This window comes from Ranitomeya variabilis, chromosome 5 (assembly GCF_051348905.1).
Source record: "Ranitomeya variabilis isolate aRanVar5 chromosome 5, aRanVar5.hap1, whole genome shotgun sequence".
NCBI classification, from domain to species: Eukaryota; Metazoa; Chordata; class Amphibia; order Anura; family Dendrobatidae; genus Ranitomeya; species Ranitomeya variabilis.
The window spans coordinates 172,937,364-172,959,090 of NC_135236.1; the positions used below are offsets into that span (position 1 = coordinate 172,937,364).

The 21,727-nt window shown below is 46.8% G+C and overlaps 1 protein-coding gene across 1 annotated transcript in view; it reads right to left on the minus strand.

The window, feature by feature from the left end:
• Nucleotides 1-21,727, minus strand: part of AP3S2 (adaptor related protein complex 3 subunit sigma 2) — a 92,673-nt gene that overhangs the window by 12,738 nt on the left and 58,208 nt on the right. The window contains exon 5 of the mRNA XM_077263518.1: nt 1,785-1,892. Coding sequence (XP_077119633.1) covers nt 1,785-1,892 — 108 coding nt within the window. The remainder of the gene's footprint in view (nt 1-1,784; nt 1,893-21,727) is intronic.

A 21,727-nucleotide genomic window follows, 5' to 3' on the forward strand; every position in this document is an offset into this window, starting at 1 on the left:
CAAGACTGGAAGTGAGCGGCTGCAGTGAGAACATAACTTCATTTTCTCCCTGCTATCAAACATCACATCTAACAGCCACATATGTTTGAAAAGTTATTTACCTGCAGATTAGCACCCTGACTGCAAGAAAAGACTGGTTTTAATTTACAAAAATAAATAAATAAATAAATAAAATAGGGGATCTCCGAGCTGTACTAATCTTTTGGAATCCACATAGACAGCTGCATCTGACAAGCTAAGTCATATAATCAGGGCACTGCTAATGTCCGTCATGAAGAATAGAACAGAGTAAATTGTACCAGAAATTTATGATACAATACACAAGGATATAACCACATATTTTATAAATACAGAAGTAATTGAATAAATGCAGATAAGGACAATGAATTGGTTGACTCTACCCGAAACACTTTGTGTTCTATTTAGCTGTCCGTGATGACACATTATCTACGGAAGTAGTTTAATCTGTAATGTCCATTATAGATAACTGAAGTCAAATTCCAGCAGATTTTAGAAAGAGAAGTCATGAACTTTCCCTAGTATCACTACCTAGTCTCACAATGTGCAGCTCCTCTCATACCCGAGATCTGGCCCATCCCAGACACAAGACACAGAGTAATAATGCTCAGGAGATCTCGGTGAAGATATCAAACATAGCATCTGTATATTGCTCACAAATGTGTAATATGCATAGTAAAAAATGGAAATAACTGGAAAATTAATTTTCTATTATTAAAAGTCCTATTACTAAATCTCTGCAAAAAGCGGATTATGACACAGTGCTTGTATTTTATGTTCAGTGGAACAATGATTTATATTGTTCTCTCTATTGTTTAGGACTACATACCATCTCAATACGTAACAAAGCCAAGCAACACAAAGCCAATTTCTAAACACCTTTTCTGGCCAATATAAAAAGTGTTAGCACTTTATTATTAAATGGGTTGTCCACCTTTGGAGAAAATTTTATTTTTCCTACACAAAGGGAACCTGTTGCCTGATTCATGCTACACAAGCTACTGGCAGCATAAATTGCAGCCTGGCTGCACAACTGCAGAAAGATATATCCTCTCTGGAACACTCAGATACAATATATAGACACAGGAGAAGCTTTTCCCAATGCAGCCGCAGGTGATTGAAATGTGTCTCGCTTTGGGGAGAGACCTGTCAATCACCTGGGGGACAAAGGCAGAGAAGAGACTAGACCAGCTCCCCCCCTGGCCGGCTCTTCACAGCACTGCTAGAGTTGATTGACAGGTCTCTCCTATATTGAGACACTTAACCACCTGCAGCCATGCTGAGAGAATATATTTAAAAAGTATATTTTCTCTGAAACACTCAATATATACCTGGCGGCAATCTTACAGTCATGCTCGGATTCATGTTGCCAGCAATTTGGGCAGCATGAAGAAAGTGGCCGGTTCCTTTAAATGCGTGTAACTGTGGCTAAAAATCATTTTTGCAATTGGGTTTCATGAAATTTTTTTGCAGCGTTTGCCTTCTACTCACTGGCTGCAAAATATGTTGTTATCTGAAAATACGTCAGTCAGCCCACTAGGATTGTTTGACAGGGAGGCTGTAACTCTAACCTGTCTTTTTCTGAACTCTCCTAAGTCAATTTATGACCAAATAAAAGGTCCTCGTGAAAAGACACAAAGAACCGTTAAAGGCAAACTCTTTACATGCAAGTGAAAAATAAATGTCGCCAAAGGTGGAGAGGACAATCCGCTTTAATTCCAAAATCGCAATATGAAAAGTATTTGTTGTTCTTCATAGAAACTCACCTCTGATTTTTCCAATTTGTTTTGGGCTTCAACTTGGGCAACAACTTCATTCATATTTGTCTCCAGGACCATCCCACCCATCACCATTTCATGTAATATATAATGTACCTGCAGGCAAAGCAAAAAACAATCACTCACCTGGTCTCAAATCGCACTTTACCATTAAAGGGGTATTAGAGTTGTGTTTTCAGCACCACAAAACTCTCCAGTTTCATTACTTGTTGCTTGGGGGCAGGCCCTCCAACTATGTCTGGCCAGTAGATTCTCCTGGTACAACACATTAACCAGGTGTCAGTGTTCTGAGTCTACACGGTTATCTATTCTTGCATACATATTTGAACAAGCACATGGAAAGGGTAAGTGAGAGCCATGATTAGAAGTGCTCTGGAAGCTGTGTGCTGGTGGGGTTCAGAGGATAGGGATCCTACAAGACTGATAATAGGTCAGGAGTAGGAGAGGCAGGTGAATGCTGTATAGAAATCAATGGGCTAGACAGATATGATCTGAGGAGTTAAAGAGGTTGTCTGAAACCTAATTGAATTTGTTATGATTCTCTACTTAATGTAAAAAACTAAGCACATTTCTAATAAACTTCAATAAAAACAATTCCTATCCTTCCCTCTCTAACGTCATTTTTTTTACAACTGATCACATTTCATTTGAATCTCAATATGAGATCCCCAGTCGCCACTGTGTTACATACATTGCGCTTTGACAGTGCCCTCCCGCCCCGGCTATTAAGAGAAGTGTCGAGCTGGTAAAATCTCTTGCAGGCTCGTCACTTCCCTTTAGAGCTGACAAAGACGCACACGGTCAGTGCGAAATTAGATGAACACATCGTTGATCAGGGGCAGCATACTGAGCATGTGTCAGTACTGACAACCAGCTCAGTAATAGCAGAAAATAGCCCAGCCCCTGAAAGAGTCTTCCCTTATGGTCCATTACAGGGTGGAGCCAGCAGCAACGGTAGTGACCACAGCACCTGTCTCCCCCCCCCACGATGACGTCTCATTTGAGAGTCCCCACTGTATGCTGGGAGATTCAAATAAAACGTCATGGGGTGTCAGAAGAAAAAGACCAATAGCAAGAAGAAAGGGTTGAAATTCTATTTTAGGAGATTAGAAAAGTGCTTAGCGTTTTTCAGATTAACTAGAGAATCATATTAAACCCAGCTATGTTTTAGATAACCCCTCCAAAGCCTGAAATGTTACTACTGCGCATAATCGGCCAGGGTTTGGTGGTCGGTCTCCTTGGCAACATGCTGTACACAGCTTAAAAAAAAACCCCTGAAAAATTAACCTTTATTAGAATAATTATTAAAAACGTTAAACCAATACAGCAAAGAAAAATAATTAGATATAATCAAGATACGCGATACAAAATCTACATGTATAGCCCCAACAATTGCACATATATCAGAAGAATGCCCAGAAAGAAAATACTGCAGCTTTCCCTGTAAGCCCTAACCCAGCACTACCTTACCATGGAGGTTGGCACCCTAGGATTAGCGCAAATGACACACTCACTCAACGGTGGCCTGCCCTGTGAGGTCCTATTATAGACTAAATTATTGGTAAACACTTCACAAAATAAAAGATCTAATGAAGCTCAAAGTGGAGCAAAAAATCAATGAAAAGGCATCTCAATAATAATATCAGATAAGTCAAAATGATGAGCTCACAGGAGTATATAAAGGCAATAGAAAAACATGAGAACCAACAAATGTACAATAATCAATCGATAAAGAGTATAATAGTTGTATCAAATTAGTCCATACACTGAAAAAAGGGGGCTATGTGGGCAAAGATTAGGTTATATCCTGTGTGTTGCCTCATTAGATACATTCAAGATTAATTCCATAAAAAAAACAACAACAAAAAAAGTTTACTGTATAGGCGTGCCCCTAGTCAAAGCACAGCCTCGCTCATTAAAAATGTATGGAGCAAGGCCGGGTCCACTAGTCGGGTTTCGGACAGGATTATGCATAACACATACATACCATCCGGTCCCGGCTCAGAAACCGGCGAAACCCCGTAGCACACAGTGAGTGCACTGGGGGGGGGGATTAGCAAATCTGCAGAGATTTGGACCGGACACCTCCTCTAAACCCTCCACACAGTCATACTAGAACTGCTAGTTGATTATTTTTTTTTTTTTCCTAATCTCTGCTACTAAAACATACATAACTTGTATATGCACACTGAGGAATAAAATGCGTGTACCATATCACATACAAGTCAAGGTTAGAAGACTTTGAACAGGCTATATACACTGCTCAAAAAAAAAAATAAAGGGGAAACTAAAATACCACTTCCTAGATCTCACTGAATGATATGTTCCAGTTTGAAAATCTTTATTCATTACATAGTGGATTGCATTGAGAACAATAAAACAAAAAAATGATCAATGTAAATCAAAATTAATATCCCATGGAGGTCTGGAGTTGGAATGATACTCAAAATCAAAATGGAAAATCAAATTACAGGCTGATCCAACTTCAGTGGAAATGCCTCAAGCAAGGAAATGATGCTCAGTAGTGTGTGGCCTCCACGTGCCTCTATGACCTTACTACAACCCCTAGGCATGCTCCTGATGAGGCCGCGGATGAGGGATCTCCTCCCAGACCTGGATTAAAGCATCAGTCAACTCCTGGACAGTCTGTGGTGCAATGTGGCGTTGGTGGATGGAACGAGACATGATGTCCCAGATGTGCTCGATTGGATTCAGGTCTGGGGAACGGGCGGGCCAGTCCATAGCTTCAATACCTTCATCATGCAGGAGCTGCTGACACACTTCAGTCACATGAGGCCTAGTATTCTCATGCATCAGAAGGAACGCAGGGCCCACTGAACCTGCAGATGGTCTCACAATGGGTCAGAGGATCTCATCCCAGTAACTAAAGGCAGTCAAGGTACCTCTGACTAGCACATGGAGGGCTGTGCAGACCTGCAAAGAAATGCCTCCCCACACCATTACTGACCCACTGCCATATCGGTTATGCTGGAGGACGCTGCAGGCAGCAGAACGTTCTCCTTGGCGTCTCCAGATTGTCACATGTGCTCAGTGTGAACCTGCTCTCATCCGTGAAAAACAAAGGGCGTCGATGTCAAATCTGCCAATCTTGGAGTTCTCTGGGAAATGTCAATCCCCTTCACGGTGTAGGGCTGTAAGCACAACACCCACTTGTGAGCCCTCATACCACCCTCATGAAGTCTGTTGTGACCAAAACAATAGCCAAAAAGGATGAGAACAGAGAAATGGTCTGTGGTCACCCCCTGCAGAACCACTCCTTTATAGAGGTGGTCATTTCTACGTGTTGTCTGATCCACTTGCACAACAGCAGGAGAAATTGATTCACAATCCGGGTTGCTTCATAACTGGACAGGTTGATTTCACAGAAGTGTGATTGACTTGGAGTTACATTGTGTTGTTTGAGTGTTTGCTTTATTATTTTGAGCAGTGTATATCCTGATCATTGCCATCAGCACATGGCTTTTTTTTTCCACTTATCGTCACATTCAGAATATATAACTTCCATATTTTATCTGCACTTTGCGGTCAAAGCGGGGACTTGTATCTAATAATATAAATGTAAATCAATACCATTCACTTATTAAGTGTTCACTGACGGAAACGACCATCCATACAATATTAGCATATGATAGCATAAGTCAGTTGCTATTGTAAAAGAATAAAAAAAAGAAGGTATAGCGGATGGTATAAAGATCATTGGAACCTGAAGGTGATGTACATGACATACATGATAGATTTATGAAGGTGATGAACTTGATGTACCAGATAAGCCAGTAGAAGTATATTGAGCCTTTTAATTATCAGCCATACCAAGTGCAGTGACATCAATGACAATCTGAGAAACGTGCTACGTGGTGAATGCATGACCGCACCAACCAGGGTTGAAGCCATAAAACACCGCACTGTTTTCTAATCTGCTAATTTTTTCTTTTGCGTTTTTTTTATGTGTGACATAACCAAGCCTGTACTAGCTTTTTTTTCTGGGTATGAAAACATGATGTGTTCACATAGCCTTAGGCTGAACCAAGACAATAAATAGTCACTGGTATCATTAGGTAATGTTTTTCTTTAACCCCTTAGTGACCAAGCAAATTTTGTACTTAATGACTAAGCCAATTTTTACAATTCTGACCACTGTCACTTTATGATGTTATAGCTCTCAACGCTTCAAGGGATTCCACTGATACTGAGATTAATTTTTTCATGGCATATAGTACATGTTCGTAGTAAAATTTCTTTGATATGACTTGCGTTTATTTATGAAAAAAATGGAAATTTGGCACAAAATAGGTAATAAATGACATTTCCCACATGTCAACTTTACATCAGCACAATTTTGGAAACATTTTTTTTTCGTTAGGACGTTATAAGGGTTAAAAGTTGCCCAGGGATTTCTAATTTCTAAAAACCGAAAAGTGACACCATTCTGAAAACTGCACCCCTCAAGGTACTCAAAACCACACTTAAGAAGTATATTAACCCTTCAAGTGCTTAACGAGAACAAAAGCAAGGTGGAAAGAAAAAAAATGAACATTTTACTTTTATCACAATTTTTTTTTACTTTAGACCCAAACTTTTTTATTTTCACAAGGGTAACAGAAGAAAATGAACCACAAAATTTGTTGAGCAATTTCTCCTGAATACAGAGATACCTCGTATGTAGGGGAAAGCCACTGTTTGGGCGCATGGCAGGGCTCAGAAGGGAGGGAGCACCGTTTGACTTTGACACAAAATTGGCTGGAATAAATGGTAGGCACCATGTCACATTTGGAGATCCCCTGATGTACCTTAACAGTGGAAACCCCCCAATTCTAACTCCAACCCTAACACAGCCTTAACCCCAACACACCCCTAACCCTAATTCCAACCCTAACCCCCAACACCACAATCCTAACCCCAACACCACAACCCTAACCTGAACACAACTCTAGCCCAACCCTAGCTCTAGCCCCACCCCTAACCCCAACCCAATGGAAAAAAATACATTTTTTCATTTTATTATTTTTACCTAACTAAGGGGGTGATAAAGGGGGGTTTTATTTACTTTTTTTAAAATTATTTTTATCACTGTGATAAAATGAACCAATAGGAAAAATCTACTATTGTTGCCGAGTGCTGGCCGGAAGATCTCGGTGGGCGCACCTTGCGCATGCGCCCACCATTTTCTTCCAGGAAGAAGACGCCAGGGATGGAGCCGGAGGGTCTGGGGATACTGGGGGGGTGGGTCGGGGACCCCATTTCTCTTTACTCTGGTATGCTAGATCATATCAGAGGAGACAGAAATGAATGGGAAATAGGACATTTTTTTGTGATCGTTGTTATTCCATGAATAACAGTGATCACGAGACTGGCGACGGTAAAAGCCGACCTGAGTCATGTTCTCCAGGGTCTCAGCTACTCCCAGTAGTAGAGACCCCGGAGATTTTCCAACGCGGAGAGGCGCTATACCCTTCATTCTCAGTGCCATTAAAAAGCGGTGCGGAGGAATAAAGCCCCTTAACTACCGCTGTTAAATGGTGTATCGGCAGTCATTAAGGGGTTAAAGAATGAGTAAGTAAACACCCAATTCCTTTGATCCATTGTCCGAGATAGTAATCAAAATGATGAGAAATGTATAAATATCACCATGTCTGTCCCAGGAAAACAAACATTTCCCTCTCCTACTGTCTGACTGTGAAATAATTAGCTGCAGAAGGAGCCTCTCCTCACCACTGTCTGTAAGAAGATGAACAACCCCACACCTTCCTCATTAGTCAGACAAAAAGGGAAGGGATCCAGGGGAAATTAAGACACGAGTCACAGTCAAAATTCATAACCAATAATGGAGAGGTAGCATCTATACACTACACCGTGTTCCAAATTATTATGCAAATTGGATTTAAGTGTCAAAGATTTAATTGTTTTGTTTTTCAAATAACATCATGGAAGTTATTGTGTCTCAGGGCTCAATGGATCACTGAAATCAATCTTAAACACATGTGATAATTAGTTTTCCAGGTGATTCTAATTAAAGGAAAACTACTTAAAAAAGATGTTCCACATTATTAACCCCTTAAGCCCCGAGGGTGGTTTGCACGTTAATGACCGGGCCAATTTTTACAATTCTGACCACTGTCCCTTTATGAGGTTATAACTCTGGAACGCTTCAACGGATCTTGGCGATTCTGACATTGTTTTCTCGTGACATATTGTACTTCATGTTAGTAGTAAAATTTATTCTATATAACTTGTGTTTATTTGTGAAAAAAATGGAAATTTGGCAAAAATTTTGAAAATTTCACAATTTTCCAACTTTGAATTTTTATGCCCTTAAATCACAGAGATATGTCACGCAAAATACTTAATAAGTAACATTTGCCACATGTCTACTTTACATCAGCACAATTTTGGAACCACAATTTTTTTTTGATAGGGAGTTATAAGGGTTAAAAGTTGACCAGCAATTTCTCATTTTTACAACACCATTTTTTTTTAGGGACCACATCTCATTTGAAGTCATTTTGAGGGGTCTATATGATAGAAAATAACCAAGTGTGACACCATTCTAAAAACGGCACCCCTCAAGGTGCTCAAAACCACATTCAAGAAGTTTATTAACCCTTCAGGTGTTTCACAGGAATTTTTGGAATGTTTAAATAAAAATGAACATTTAACTTTTTTTCACACAAAATTTACTTCAGCTCCAATTTGTTTTATTTTCCCAAGGGTAAGAGAAGAAATTGGACTCCAAAAATTGTTGTGCAATTTGTCCTGAGTACGCTGATACCCCATATGTGGGTGTAAACCATTGTTTGGGTGCATGGCAGAGTTCGGAAGGGAAGGAGCGCCATTTGACTTTTCAATGCAAAATTGACTGGAATTGAGATGGGACGCCATGTTGCGTTTGGAGAGCCCCTGATATGCCTAAACATTGAAACCCCCCACAAATGACACCATTTTGGAAAGTAGACCCCTTAAGGAACTTATCTTGATGTGTGGTGAGCACTTTGTCCCAACAAGTGCTTCACAGAAGTTTATAATGCAGAGCCGTAAAAATAAAAAATCATATTTTTTCACAAAAATGATTTTTCGCCCCCAATTTTATATTTTCCCAAGGGTAAGAGAAGAAATTAGACCACAAAAGTTGTTGTTCAATTTGTCCTGAGTACAACGATACCCCATATGTGGGGGTAAACCACTGTTTGGGTGCATGGCAGAGCACGGAAGGGAAGGAGCGCCATTTGACTTTTCAATGCAAAATTGACTGGAATTGAAATGGGACACCATGTCGCGTTTGGAGAGCCCCTGATGTGCCTAAACATTAAAACCCCCCACAAGTGACACCATTTTGGAAAGTAGACCCCCTAAGGAACTTATCTTGATGTGTTTTGAGAGCTTTGAACCCCCAAGTGTTTCACTACAGTTTATAACGCAGAGCCGTGAAAATAAAATTTATTTTTTTTTCAGAAAAATGATTTTTTAGCCCCCAGTTTTGTATTTTCACAAGGGTAACAGGATAAATTGGACTCCAAAAGTTGTTGTCCAATTTGTCCTGAGTACGCTGATACCCCATATGTGGGGGGGAACCACTGTTTGGGCGCATGGCAGAGCTCGGAAGGGAAGGAGCGCCATTTGGAATGCAGACTTAGATGGATTGGTCTGCAGGCGTCACGTTGCATTTGCAGAGCCCCTGATGTACCCAAACAGTACAACCCCCCCACAAGTGACCCCATATTGGAAACTAGACCTCCTGAGGAACTTATCTAGATGTGTTGTGAGAACTTTGAACCCCCAAGTGTTTCACTACAGTTTACAACGCAGTGCTGTGAAAATAAAAAATCCTTTTTTTCCCACAAAAATGATTTTTAGCCCCCCAAATTTTTATTTTCCCAGAGATAACAAGAGAACTTGGACCCCAAAAGTTGTTGTCCAATTTGTCCCGAGTACACTGATGCCCCATATGTTGGGGTAAACCCCTGTTTGGGCGCACGGGAGAGCTCGGAAGGGAAGGAGCACTGTTTTACTTTTTCAACGCAGAATTGTCTGGAATTGAGATCGGACGCCATGTCGCGTTTGGAGAGCCCCTGATGTGCCTAAACAGTGGACACTCCCCAATTCTACCTGAAACTAATCCAAACACACCCCTAGCCCTAATCCCAACTGTAACCCTAACCACACCCCTAACCCTGACACACCCCTAATTCTAATCTCAACCCTAATCCCAACCGTAAATGTAATCCAAACCCTAACCCTAACTTTAGCCCCAACCCTAACTTTATCCCCAACCCTAACTTTAGCCCCAATCCTATCCCTAACTTTAGCCCCACCCTAACTTTAGCTCCAACCCTAGCCCCAACCCTAACCCTAACCCTAGCCCTAACCCTAGCCCTAATGGGAAAATGGAAATAAATACATTTTTTTAATTTTATTATTTTTCCCTAACTAAGGGGGTGATGAAGGGGGGTTTGATTTACTTTTATAGCGTTTTTTATATTGGATTTTTATGATTGGCAGCTGTCACACACTAAAAGACGCTTTTTATAGCAAAAAAGTTTTTGCGTCTCCATATTTTGAGACCTATAATTTTTCCGCATTTTGGTCCACAGAGTCATGTGAGATCTTGTTTTTTGCGGGACGAGTTGACGTTTTTATTGGTAACATTTTCGGACATGTGACAGTTTTTGATCACTTTTTATTCCGATTTTTGTGAGGCAGAATGACCAAAAACCAGCTATTCATGAATTTCTTTTGAGGGAGGCGTTTATACCATTCCACGTTCGTTTGGTAAAATTGATAAAGCAGTTTTATTCGTCGGGTCAGTACGATTACAGCGATATCTCATTTATATCATTTTATTATGTTTTGGCGCTTTTATACGATAAAAACTATTTTATAGAAAAAATAATTGTTTTGGCATCGCTTTATTCTGAGGACTATAACTTTTTTCTTTTTTTGGTTATGATTAGTGTTGAGCATTCCGATACCGCAAGTATCGGGTATCGGCCGATACTTGCGGTATCGGAATTCCGATACCGGGATTCCGATACTTGCCGCGTATCGGATACCGGAATCGGAAGTTCCAAGATTCAAAATGCAGAAATTCAGCCAATGAGAATGATTCCAAGTGTGGGCACATCCTGTTTAGCATGGAGGGCATGAAACTACTGGCAAGGCTGTGATTGGCTGCTGAAATGATGTCATGCTGCAGTTTAAAAGTCGCTGGCGCCATTTTGCGATCACTCTGCTGTGAATTCAGTTAGTGACAGGACGCTGTTTGCTGACTGAGGGACAGTTTAGAGATAGCGATTTGCTTCTTTGTGCTTTCCAAAGGCTAATTTAGCAACCGCTGTGTTCACCTACTATTCACCTTGCTTTTGCCTTGTAGCGCTGTTTTCACAGCGATCTGCAAGGTCTGTGTGTGTGTGTGTGTGAGTGCAGCCCACTCTCTAGTCTGAGTGCAGCCACATAGGCCATCCATAGCTGGTTGTATTCAGTTCAGGGAGGGTGGTTCATTGCCTCATACTGTTCTTTTTTTTTTTTTTTTTCAAGTAGTGTAGTCTGCTGCTAATTTATTCAAAAAAATCCTATTAGTGTCTTTCCACCCGTCTCCAGCTAATTTGTGGAAAAACACTACATAGGATAAAGTAGAGGAGGATTTTTGGGCCTTGCAGCGCCGTTTACGGCTGTCTGCACGGTCTCCGTGTGACTGCAGCTCGCCCTGTAGTCTGTGAGCAGCCATAGCCTGGTTGTCTCCAGCTCAGGGTTGTTCACTGCGTCATACCGCCAAATCAATTTTCATTTTTTTTCAAGTAGTGTAGTCTGCTGCTAATTTATTTAAAAAAATCCTATTAGTGTCTTTCCACCCGTCTCCAGCTAATTTGTGGAAAAACACTACATAGGATAAAGTAGAGGAGGGTTTTTGGGCCTTGCAGCGCCGTTTACGGCTGTCTGCACGGTCTCCGTGTGATTGCAGCTCGCCCTGTAGTCTGTGAGCAGCCATAGCCTGGTTGTCTCCAGCTCAGGGTTGTTCACTGCAACATACCGCCAAATCAATTTTCTTTTTTTTTCAAGTAGTGTAGTCTGCTGCTAATTTATTTAAAAAAATCCTATTAGTGTCTTTCCACCCGTCTCCAGCTAATTTGTGGAAAAACACTACATAGGATAAAGTAGAGGAGGGTTTTTGGGCCTTGCAGCGCCGTTTACGGCTGTCTGCACGGTCTCCGTGTGATTGCAGCTCGCCCTGTAGTCTGTGAGCAGCCATAGCCTGGTTGTCTCCAGCTCAGGGTTGTTCACTGCGTCATACCGCCAAATCAATTTTCTTTTTTTTTCAAGTAGTGTAGGTTGCTGCTAATTTATTTAAAAAAATCCTATTAGTGTCTTTCCACCCGTCTCCAGCTAACTTGTGGAAAAACACTACATAGGATAACGTAGAGGAGGGTTTTTGGGCCTTGCAGCGCCGTTTACGTCTGTCTGCACGGTCTCCGTGTGACTGCAGCTCTATCTGTTGTCAGTTCAGCCCCCAAAAAAGAAATAAATAATAAAGTTCACCAAACACACCAGTTACACCACTTTACATTTGTGTAGGCCACATTAGCTCATATTAAAGTCTAGTCCACACTTTAGAAAATTAGTGTTTCTTATACCTGTTAGGAGGAGTTGCTCAGGAATAAGCACACAAATCCGTTAGTACTTTTCTGCTTATCTTTATCAGTCAACCAAGATGAAGAAGGCAGTGAGTAAGGCACGTGGGCGTGGGAGCCGTCGCGGAGCAGGGAGGGGACGTGGGGATTCTGTGCCAGCTGCGGGCACCGGTGACTCATCAGCACCCACTTTCACCAGGCAACAGTCATTCATGCGCAGCTTTGTGTCAGAGCGCCGTACACCGCTGCTGCGTGAAGAACAAATTGAAGCCGTTGTCGGATGGATGGCAGCTAATGCATCAACTTCAATTAGTGCCACATCCTCTCAGACACAGAGCACTGGAGAGCAGCCATCTGTCTCTTCACCACCTGCCAAATTGCCCAGGCAGACAGAGAGCCCAGGACAGGAGCCGTCTCTACTTCTGTTCTCTGAATCTCTTGGCTTGGAAACAGGGGGCCAGCCAAGCAGCATTGGAGAAATGGAAGAAGAGGCAGGGTGCAGTGATGCCCAACAGCTTTTTCTGTCTTCCTCTGAAGAGGCGGGTGGGCCAGTGGCTCCGGTCACCACATCGCAGGCCGCATCAGCTGATGATGACACTCAGGTGCCACTTACTGGTGCGTGCTCTGCTGCTGAGACTACCCAGGAGGAGCAGTTGGGGGCAGAGGGTAGTGTAGATGATGAGGTCCTCGACCCATCTTGGCGTGAGGGACAGGAAGGTGGTGGGAGCAGCTCTGAGGAAGAGATTCCCCGTACGGCCCAAAGAGGGAGAGGGAGGGGGAAGACTGCGGATCCTGCAGCCTCCGCTTTGGCACCCGTTAGGAGCATGTCTCTTCCAAAAGCCAAAAAGGGCGCTCCCAAGACTTGCAGTGCCTGGTCCTTTTTTGACACAGTTGCAGATGACATTTGCTATGTCAGATGCAAGGTGTGTCATCAAAAAGTCAAAAGAGGTCGAAATGTCAGCAACCTCAATACCTCCAACATGTGGAAACATGTGCGCAACAGGCACCCGGCGGAGTTAGAAAAACACACTGAAGAGGTAGGCCAACCAACAGCGGCAGCTACCACCTCTTCAGCTCGTGTTGCCTCTTCCTCTAGCTCACACGCAGCTGGTTCGGCTTCCTCCCAGGATCGCCGTGGAAGAACCTCTGGCCCTGTTGTCCAGAGACCCGCTGTAATTCCACCCGCAGCACCACTTTCCCAGTCATCCACACACTCCCAGCCCAGTCTACAGCCATCGGTAGTACAGGCATGGGAGAAAAGGCGGCCTTTCTCGTCAAACCACCCACGAGCACAGGCTCTGACTGCAGGCATTGCCAAACTTCTGTCACTGGAAATGCTGTCATTCAGGCTGGTGGAGACTGACAGCTTCCGTGACTTGATGTCATTGGCAGTCCCACAGTACAATGTGCCCAGCCGCTTTTACTTCAGCAGGCAAGCCGTCCCTGCCCTGCACAAGCATGTGGAGGGACACATAAAACACGCGCTACTGAACGCCGTCAGTAGCAAGGTCCACCTCACCACCGATGCGTGGACCAGTCAACATGGACAGGGGCGATACCTTTCCCTCACTGCCCATTGGGTTAATGTCGTTGAGCCGGGTACAAACCGTGCGAGTGGCGCAGGACGTGTCCTGCCCACTCCAAGGATTGCAGGAATCCATTCTGTACGCATTGACTCCTCCTCTTACACCAGTTCCTCAGAATCATCGCTGCAGGAGCCGTCACAGTCCACCTCCACATGGACCCGTGATGAACGTGTACCTGTTACGACCGACATGAGCACAGCCGTGGCCAAACGTCAACAGGCCGTCTTGAAATTAATTTTTTTGGGGAATCGTAGCCACACAGCGCAGGAGCTCTGGAATGCCATCAAGCAGGAGAGCGATGTGTGGTTTGTGCCAGCGAATCTCCAGCCAGGCATGGTAGTGTGTGATAATGGCCGAAATCTGGTGGCAGCTCTGGGCCTCGGCAACCTCACTCACATCCCATGTCTGGCACATGTGCTCAATTTGGTCGTGCAGAGCTTTTTGAGGGACTATCCGGATCTTGATGCACTGCTGCACAAGGTCCGCCTAGAGTGTGCTCACTTGCGGCGTTCCAGCACGGCAAAAGCGCGCATTGCGGCTCTGCAGCGCCGACACCGCCTGCCGGAACATCGCATCATATGTGACCTACCTACCAGGTGGAATTCCACGTTACATATGTTGGAGCGGTTGTGTGAGCAGCAGCAAGCTGTAATGGAGTACCAGCTGCTTCAGGCGCAAAGAAGTCGCAGTCAGCGCCGTACAGACTTCACAACCACAGAGTGGGCCACTATGAATGACGTCTGCCAGGTTTTGCGTCCCTTTGATTATTCCACGCGGATGGCGAGTGCAGATGATGCACTAGTCAGCATGACTGTCCCCCTTATCTGCCTGCTTGAAAAATCACTGCAAGCGCTAAGGGATGATGTTGTGGAAGAGGTGGAGGATGAGGATTCACCATTTCCATCATCTTCTGGACAGTCAGCGCCACGTGGTTCCTCACAAACGCGTAGGCAGGGGACAGTTTGTGAGGAGGATGAGGAGGAGTCAATGGAGGAGGAAGACGTCCGTCCAGAGGAGGGAGTTACCGAATTGTCCAGTACTCAGTGTGTACAGCGAGGGTGGGGTGATGACGAGCAGGCAGAGATCACGCCTCCAGCAGGGGACAGCGTTTCTTGGGCAGTTGGCAGTCTGCAGCACATGGTGGATTACATGCTGCAGTGCCTGAGAAACGACCGCCGCATCGCCCACATTCTCAACATGTCTGATTATTGGGTGTTCACCCTCCTCGATCCTCGCTACCGGGACAACGTAGAAAGCCTCATCACACCGTTGAACCGGGAGCGAAAAATGCGGGAGTACCAAGACACACTGGTGAATTCCATCATCTTCTCCATTCCAACTGAGAAAAGTGCTGCTAGTGCATTACAAAGCAGCTCAGTGCGTCCAGGCATTGGTGGAGGCTCTGCACAAAGAGGGAGCAGAAGCAGTGCCTCTGCCCAAGGCAAGACCAGTATGGCCCAACTGTGGCACAGTTTTCTGTGCCCCCCACAAAAGTCTACACCATCACAGACGGCTCCAGTCAGCAGGAGGCAACGGTTCCGTCAGATGGTGACAGACTACATGTCTTGCCCTCTTGCTGTACTCCCAGACGGCTCTTCCCCTTTCAAGTTTTGGGTCTCAAAGCTGGATACATGGCCAGAGCTAAGCCAGTATGCATTGGAGGTGCTGTCTTGCCCTGCGGCCAGTGTATTATCGGAACGTGTCTTTAGTGCTGCAGGTGGTGTACTAACTGACCGTCGCATGCGACTATCCTCCGATAACGTTGACCGGCTTACTTTCCTGAAAATGAACAAGGCCTGGATCTCGCAGGAATTTGCCACTCCTCCTCCTGATTAAATAATTAGGTCACTGTATACGTTATCCAGGTCTCCTGTTGTGTTCATCTTTCTACCACCTGAACTTAAATTCCTGGGCTCCAACACCGCCAGTTGAGGCTCAGAAGTGCCGTCTGCACAGTCAAAACATACGACCCAGTGTTATTGGGTTTCAGTAACGTCAGCTGATCCCCAGCTGTGTAGCCGGCAATGTGTCATGCGACCGCCACGCTGACACAACAACTGAAATGTAAGGGAATCTGTCCCCCCCCCTCCAAGGCGTTTGTTGCTGAAAGAGCCACCTTGTGCAGCAGTAATGCTGCACAAGGAAAAGGTAGCTATTTTTGTTTAGCTCCTTGCACACGCAGAACTTAACACTTATAAAATGTGTCCACTGATACCGTAAAACCGTCCCGGAGGTGGGACTTTCCTTCGTAATGTGACGCAGCACAGCCGTCATTCCTACCCCCCCGGCGCCGCGCACCGGCTCCTCAGCGTTGTTTGATTCCGTCCCGGAGCCTGCGCTGTTATGTTATCCCGTGGCCAGGCATACTTAGCGCTGCCCGTCTTCTGGCATCATTTGGTGTCAGGATGGCTGCGCCTGTGCGGCCACGCTGGCAGAGAGCCCGCCTCGCAGTGTCTTCTGATTTAATCCCACTGGGGGCCTGGGATCCATGGACATGCGCAGTGCATATCTGAACCTCCACCTCTCACTCATCTCCCTATGGCTTCTTCAGACTGTTCGGTGTCAGCTGGTCCCTAATAGCATGCCACGGCCGTGACACCGCACAGTCTTAAGAAGCCGTAGGGAGGGGAGTGAGAGGCGAGGATATGCACTGCGCATGTCCATGGATCCCAGGCCCCCAGTGGGATTAAATCAGAAGACACTGCGAGGCGGGCTCTCTGCCAGCGCGGCCGCACAGGCGCAGCCATCCTGACACCAAATGATGCCAGAAGACGGGCAGCGCTAAGTGTGCCTGGCCACGGGATAACATAACAGCGCAGGCTCCGGGACGGAATCAAACAACGCTGAGGAGCCGGTGCGCGGCGCCGGGGGGTTAGGAATGACGGCTGTCATGATTCTCAATGGCGAGAGAACATAGCCCAGCATATATGAGAACTAGCTCTTGGAAGATGGAAACTATACTGACCATGAACTAAACCTGTCGCACAACTAGAAGTGGCCGGGTAGCATGCCTACGTTTTTTATCCCTAGATGCCCAGCGCCAGCCGGAGAACTACCTAATCCTAGCAGAGGAAAAGACAGTCCTGGCTCACCTCTAGAGAAATTTTCCCAAAAGGCAGACAGAGGCCCCCACATATATTGGCGGTGATTTTAGATGAAATGACAAACGTAGTATGAAAATAGGTTTAGCAAAATCGAGGTCCGCTTACTAGATAGCATGAAGACAGAAAGGGCACTTTCATGGTCAGCAGAAAACCCTATCAAAACACCATCCAGAAATTACTTTAAGACTCTAGCATTAACTCATAACACCAGAGTGGCAATTTCCGCTCACAAGAGCTTTCCAGACACAGTAACGAAACAGCAGCTGTGAACAGGAACAAAATGCAAAAACACACAAGGACAAAAGTCCAACTTAGCTAGGAGTTGTCTAGTAGCAGGAACATGCACAGAAGGCTTCTGATTACATTGTTGACCGGCATGAAACTGACAGAGGAGCAAGGTTATATAGCGACTCCCACATCCTAATAGGAGCAGGTGAACAGAGGGGATGATGCACACAAGTACAATTCCACAAGTGGCCACCGGGGGAGCCCAGAATCCAATTTCACAACAGACGGCTGTGCTGCGTCACATTACGAAGGAAAGTCCCACCTCCGGGACGGTTTTACGGTTGCAGGGGACACATTTTATAAGTGTTTAGTTCTGTGTTTGCAAGGAGCATGATGAAAAGAGCCACCTTTTCCTTTTGCATCTTTTGTGCTGCACAAGCTGGCTCTTTCAGCTACAAACGCCTTGGGGGGGGGTTAAAGGTTCCCTTTCGACTTTCTCAGGCTTCGGCCTACATTGTGTTCCTCTGCTTTTCCACCTGTCCCTGGGCTCCAACACCGCCAGTTGCCGTCCAGAAGTGCTGTACGCACAGTCAACACTCCCTCCTCTGTTATTGGGGTTCAGTAACGTCAGCTGTTCCCCTGCTGTGTGTGTGGCAATCCCTCCTACCTCCTCCAACCTCCTCCTCCTCCACCTGTCCCTGGGCTCCAACACCGCCAGTTGCCGTCCAGAAGTGCTGTACGCACAGTCAACAGTCCCTTTTCTGTTATTGGGGTTCAGTAACGTCAGCTGTTCCCCTGCTGTGTGTGTGGCAATCCCTCCTACCTCCTCCAACCTCCTCCTCCTCCACCTGTCCCTGGGCTCCAACACCGCCAGTTGCCGTCCAGAAGTGCTGTACGCACAGTCAACAGTCGCTCCTCTGTTATTGGGGTTCAGTAACGTCAGCTGTTCCCCTGCTGTGTGTGTGGCAATCCCTCCTACCTCCTCCTACCTCCTCCTCCTCCACCTGTCCCTGGGCTCCAACACCGCCAGTTGCCGTCCAGAAGTGCTGTACGCACAGTCAACAGTCCCTCCTCTGTTATTGGGGTTCAGTAACGTCAGCTGTTCCCCTGCTGTGTGTGTGGCAATCCCTCCTACCTCCTCCAACCTCCTCCTCCTCCACCTGTCCCTGGGCTCCAACACCGCCAGTTGCCGTCCAGAAGTGCTGTACGCACAGTCAACAGTCGCTCCTCTGTTATTGGGGTTCAGTAACGTCAGCTGTTCCCCTGCTGTGTGTGTGACAATCCCTCCTACCTCCTCCTACCTCCTCCAACCTCCTCCTCCTCCACCTGTCCCTGGGCTCCAACACCGCCAGTTGCCGTCCAGAAGTGCTGTACGCACAGTCAACAGTCCCTCCTCTGTTATTGGGGTTCAGTAACGTCAGCTGTTCCCCTGCTGTGTGTGTGGCAATCCCTCCTACCTCCTCCAACCTCCTCCTCCTCCACCTGTCCCTGGGCTCCAAAACCGCCAGTTGCCGTCCAGAAGTGCTGTACGCACAGTCAACAGTCGCTCCTCTGTTATTGGGGTTCAGTAACGTCAGCTGTTCCCCTGCTGTGTGTGTGGCAATCCCTCCTACCTCCTCCTACCTCCTCCTCCTCCACCTGTCCCTGGGCTCCAACACCGCCAGTTGCCGTCCAGAAGTGCTGTACGCACAGTCAACAGTCCCTCCTCTGTTATTGGGGTTCAGTAACGTCAGCTGTTCCCCTGCTGTGTGTGTGGCAATCCCTCCTACCTCCTCCAACCTCCTCCAACCTCCTCCTCCTCCACCTGTCCCTGGGCTCCAACACCGCCAGTTGCCGTCCAGAAGTGCTGTACGCACAGTCAACAGTCGCTCCTCTGTTATTGGGGTTCAGTAACGTCAGCTGTTCCCCTGCTGTGTGTGTGGCAATCCCTCCTACCTCCTCCTACCTCCTCCAACCTCCTCCTCCTCCACCTGTCCCTGGGCTCCAACACCGCCAGTTGCCGTCCAGAAGTGCTGTACGCACAGAGCCAAACACCTCGCCAATGTGTTAGTGGGGTTCAGCACCGCCAGCTGTTCCCCTGCTGTGTATACGGCAACGTGTACTGCGACCGCCACGCAGGCACAACAAGTTAAATTTAAGGGAACCTGTCCCCCCCCCCCCAGGCGTTTGTTACTGAAGGAGCCACCTTGTGCAGCAGTAATGATGCAAAGGGAAAAAGTGCCTCTTTTGTGGTGCTCCTTGCAGATGCTGAACCTAACACTTATGAAATGTGTCCCCTCACAGCGTTCAACCGTCCGGTAGGTGGAACTTTCCTTTGTCATGTGACGCAGCACAGCCGTCATTTTTACCCCCTTGGCGCCGTGCGCCGCCTCCTCAGCGTTGTTTGAATCTGTCCCGGAGCCTGCGCTGTTAGGTTACCCCTTGGCCATGCACACATTTCGCGCTGCCCGTCTTCTGACATCATTTGCTGTCAGGCTGGCTGCGCCTGTGTGGGTGCGCTGTCCGAGATTCAGCCTCGCGGTGTCGTGTAATGTAATCCCACCGCGGGCCTGGGATCCGTGGCCATGCGCAGTGCATATCCTCGCCTCTCACTCCCCTCCCTACGGCTTCTAAAGACTGTTCGGTGTCAGCTGATCCCTAATAGCATGCCACGGCCGTGACACCGCACAGTCTGAAGAAGCCGTAGGGAGGGGAGTGAGAGGCGAGGATATGCACTGCGCATGGCCACGGATCCCAGGCCCGCGGTGGGATTACATTACACGACACCGCGAGGCTGAATCTCGGACAGCGCACCCACACAGGCGCAGCCAGCCTGACAGCAAATGATGTCAGAAGACGGGCAGCGCGAAATGTGTGCATGGCCAAGGGGTAACCTAACAGCGCAGGCTCCGGGACAGATTCAAACAACGCTGAGGAGGCGGCGCACGGCGCCAAGGGGGTAAAAATGACGGCTGTGCTGCGTCACATGACAAAGGAAAGTTCCACCTACCGGACGGTTGAACGCTGTGAGAGGACACATTTCATAAGTGTTAGGTTCAGCATCTGCAAGGACCATAATTAAAAGAGCTAAGTTTACCTTTTCCAGCATTAGTGCTGTACACGATGGCTCTTCCAGCTACAAACGCCTGGGGGGGGGGGGTTAAAGGTTTCCTTTCAACTTGCTCCAGTGCAGGCTTCGGCCTACACTCCGCTCCCCCTGCTGACCCTGGGCTCTAACACCGCCAGTTGGGGCCCAGATGTGCTAGCTGCACAGAGAAAAACAACTCGCCAATGTGTCAGTGGGGTTCAGCACCGCCAGCTGTTCCCCTGCTGTGCAGCCGGCAACGTGTCCTGCGACCGCCACGCAGACACAAGAACTGAAATTGAAGGGAACCTGTCCCCCCTCCCCCAGGTGTTTCTATGTTTTACAGCCACCTTGTACAGCAGTAATGCTGCATGTGTGCAAGGTGGCTCAGAAACTTATTCTCCTTGCACTCGTGGAACTGAACACGTCTAAAATGTGTCCTCTGTGACCATTAAAACGTCCCTCAGGTGTGATTTTACTTTGTATTGACACGCAACAAGCTCCTTGGTAACGCTGCCCGTCTTCTGGCATCATTGTTTGGCTGGGTGCGCCTCTGCGGCCGCCTTGCCCCACACAACGCCCCTCGGTGTCTTATTTATTTTGACTGCGAGGGTGTGATTGACGGGCATGATCAGTGCATCAGTTCGCCTGTCCCTCATCTCCTTCCGCCTTCTTCGGACTGTGCGGCTTCATGGCCGTGGCATGCGATAAGGGATCAGCTGACGCCACATAGTCTGAAGCAGGTGTAAGAACCCAAGCGAGAGGCGAACATATGTACTGCGCCAGGCCATGAATCCCAGCCCCGCAGTGTTTTAACTATGTCAAGACACTGCGGGGCTGTGATTCATGGGCATCGCGAACCGCACCTGCCGACATCAAATGATGTCAGAGGACGGGCAGCACTAACAGCGCAAGGCCAAGGGATAACACGACAGCGCAGACTCCTGTGCAACACATAACGATGCTCAGGAGGCCGCGCAAAGCACCAAGGTGGCATTTTTGCCAGCTGTACTGCGTCTCTTTACGAAGGGAACTCACGCCTCAAAATCAGTTTGACTGTGTAAGGGCCTAAATGTTATACGTGTTTCATTCAGCGTGTGCAAGGAGCAAAATTAAAAGAGCAACCTTTGACTTGTGCAGCACTACTGCTGCATAAGCTGTGGCTCTTCTACTTTGTAACCCCTGAGGGGGGGTTAAAGGTTACCTTTGAAATTGGTTCAATTAGGCTTCGGCCTACACTCTGCTCCCCCTGCAGAGCCCTGGGCTCCAACACCGCCAGTTGGGGCCCGGTACTGCTAGCTGCACAGAG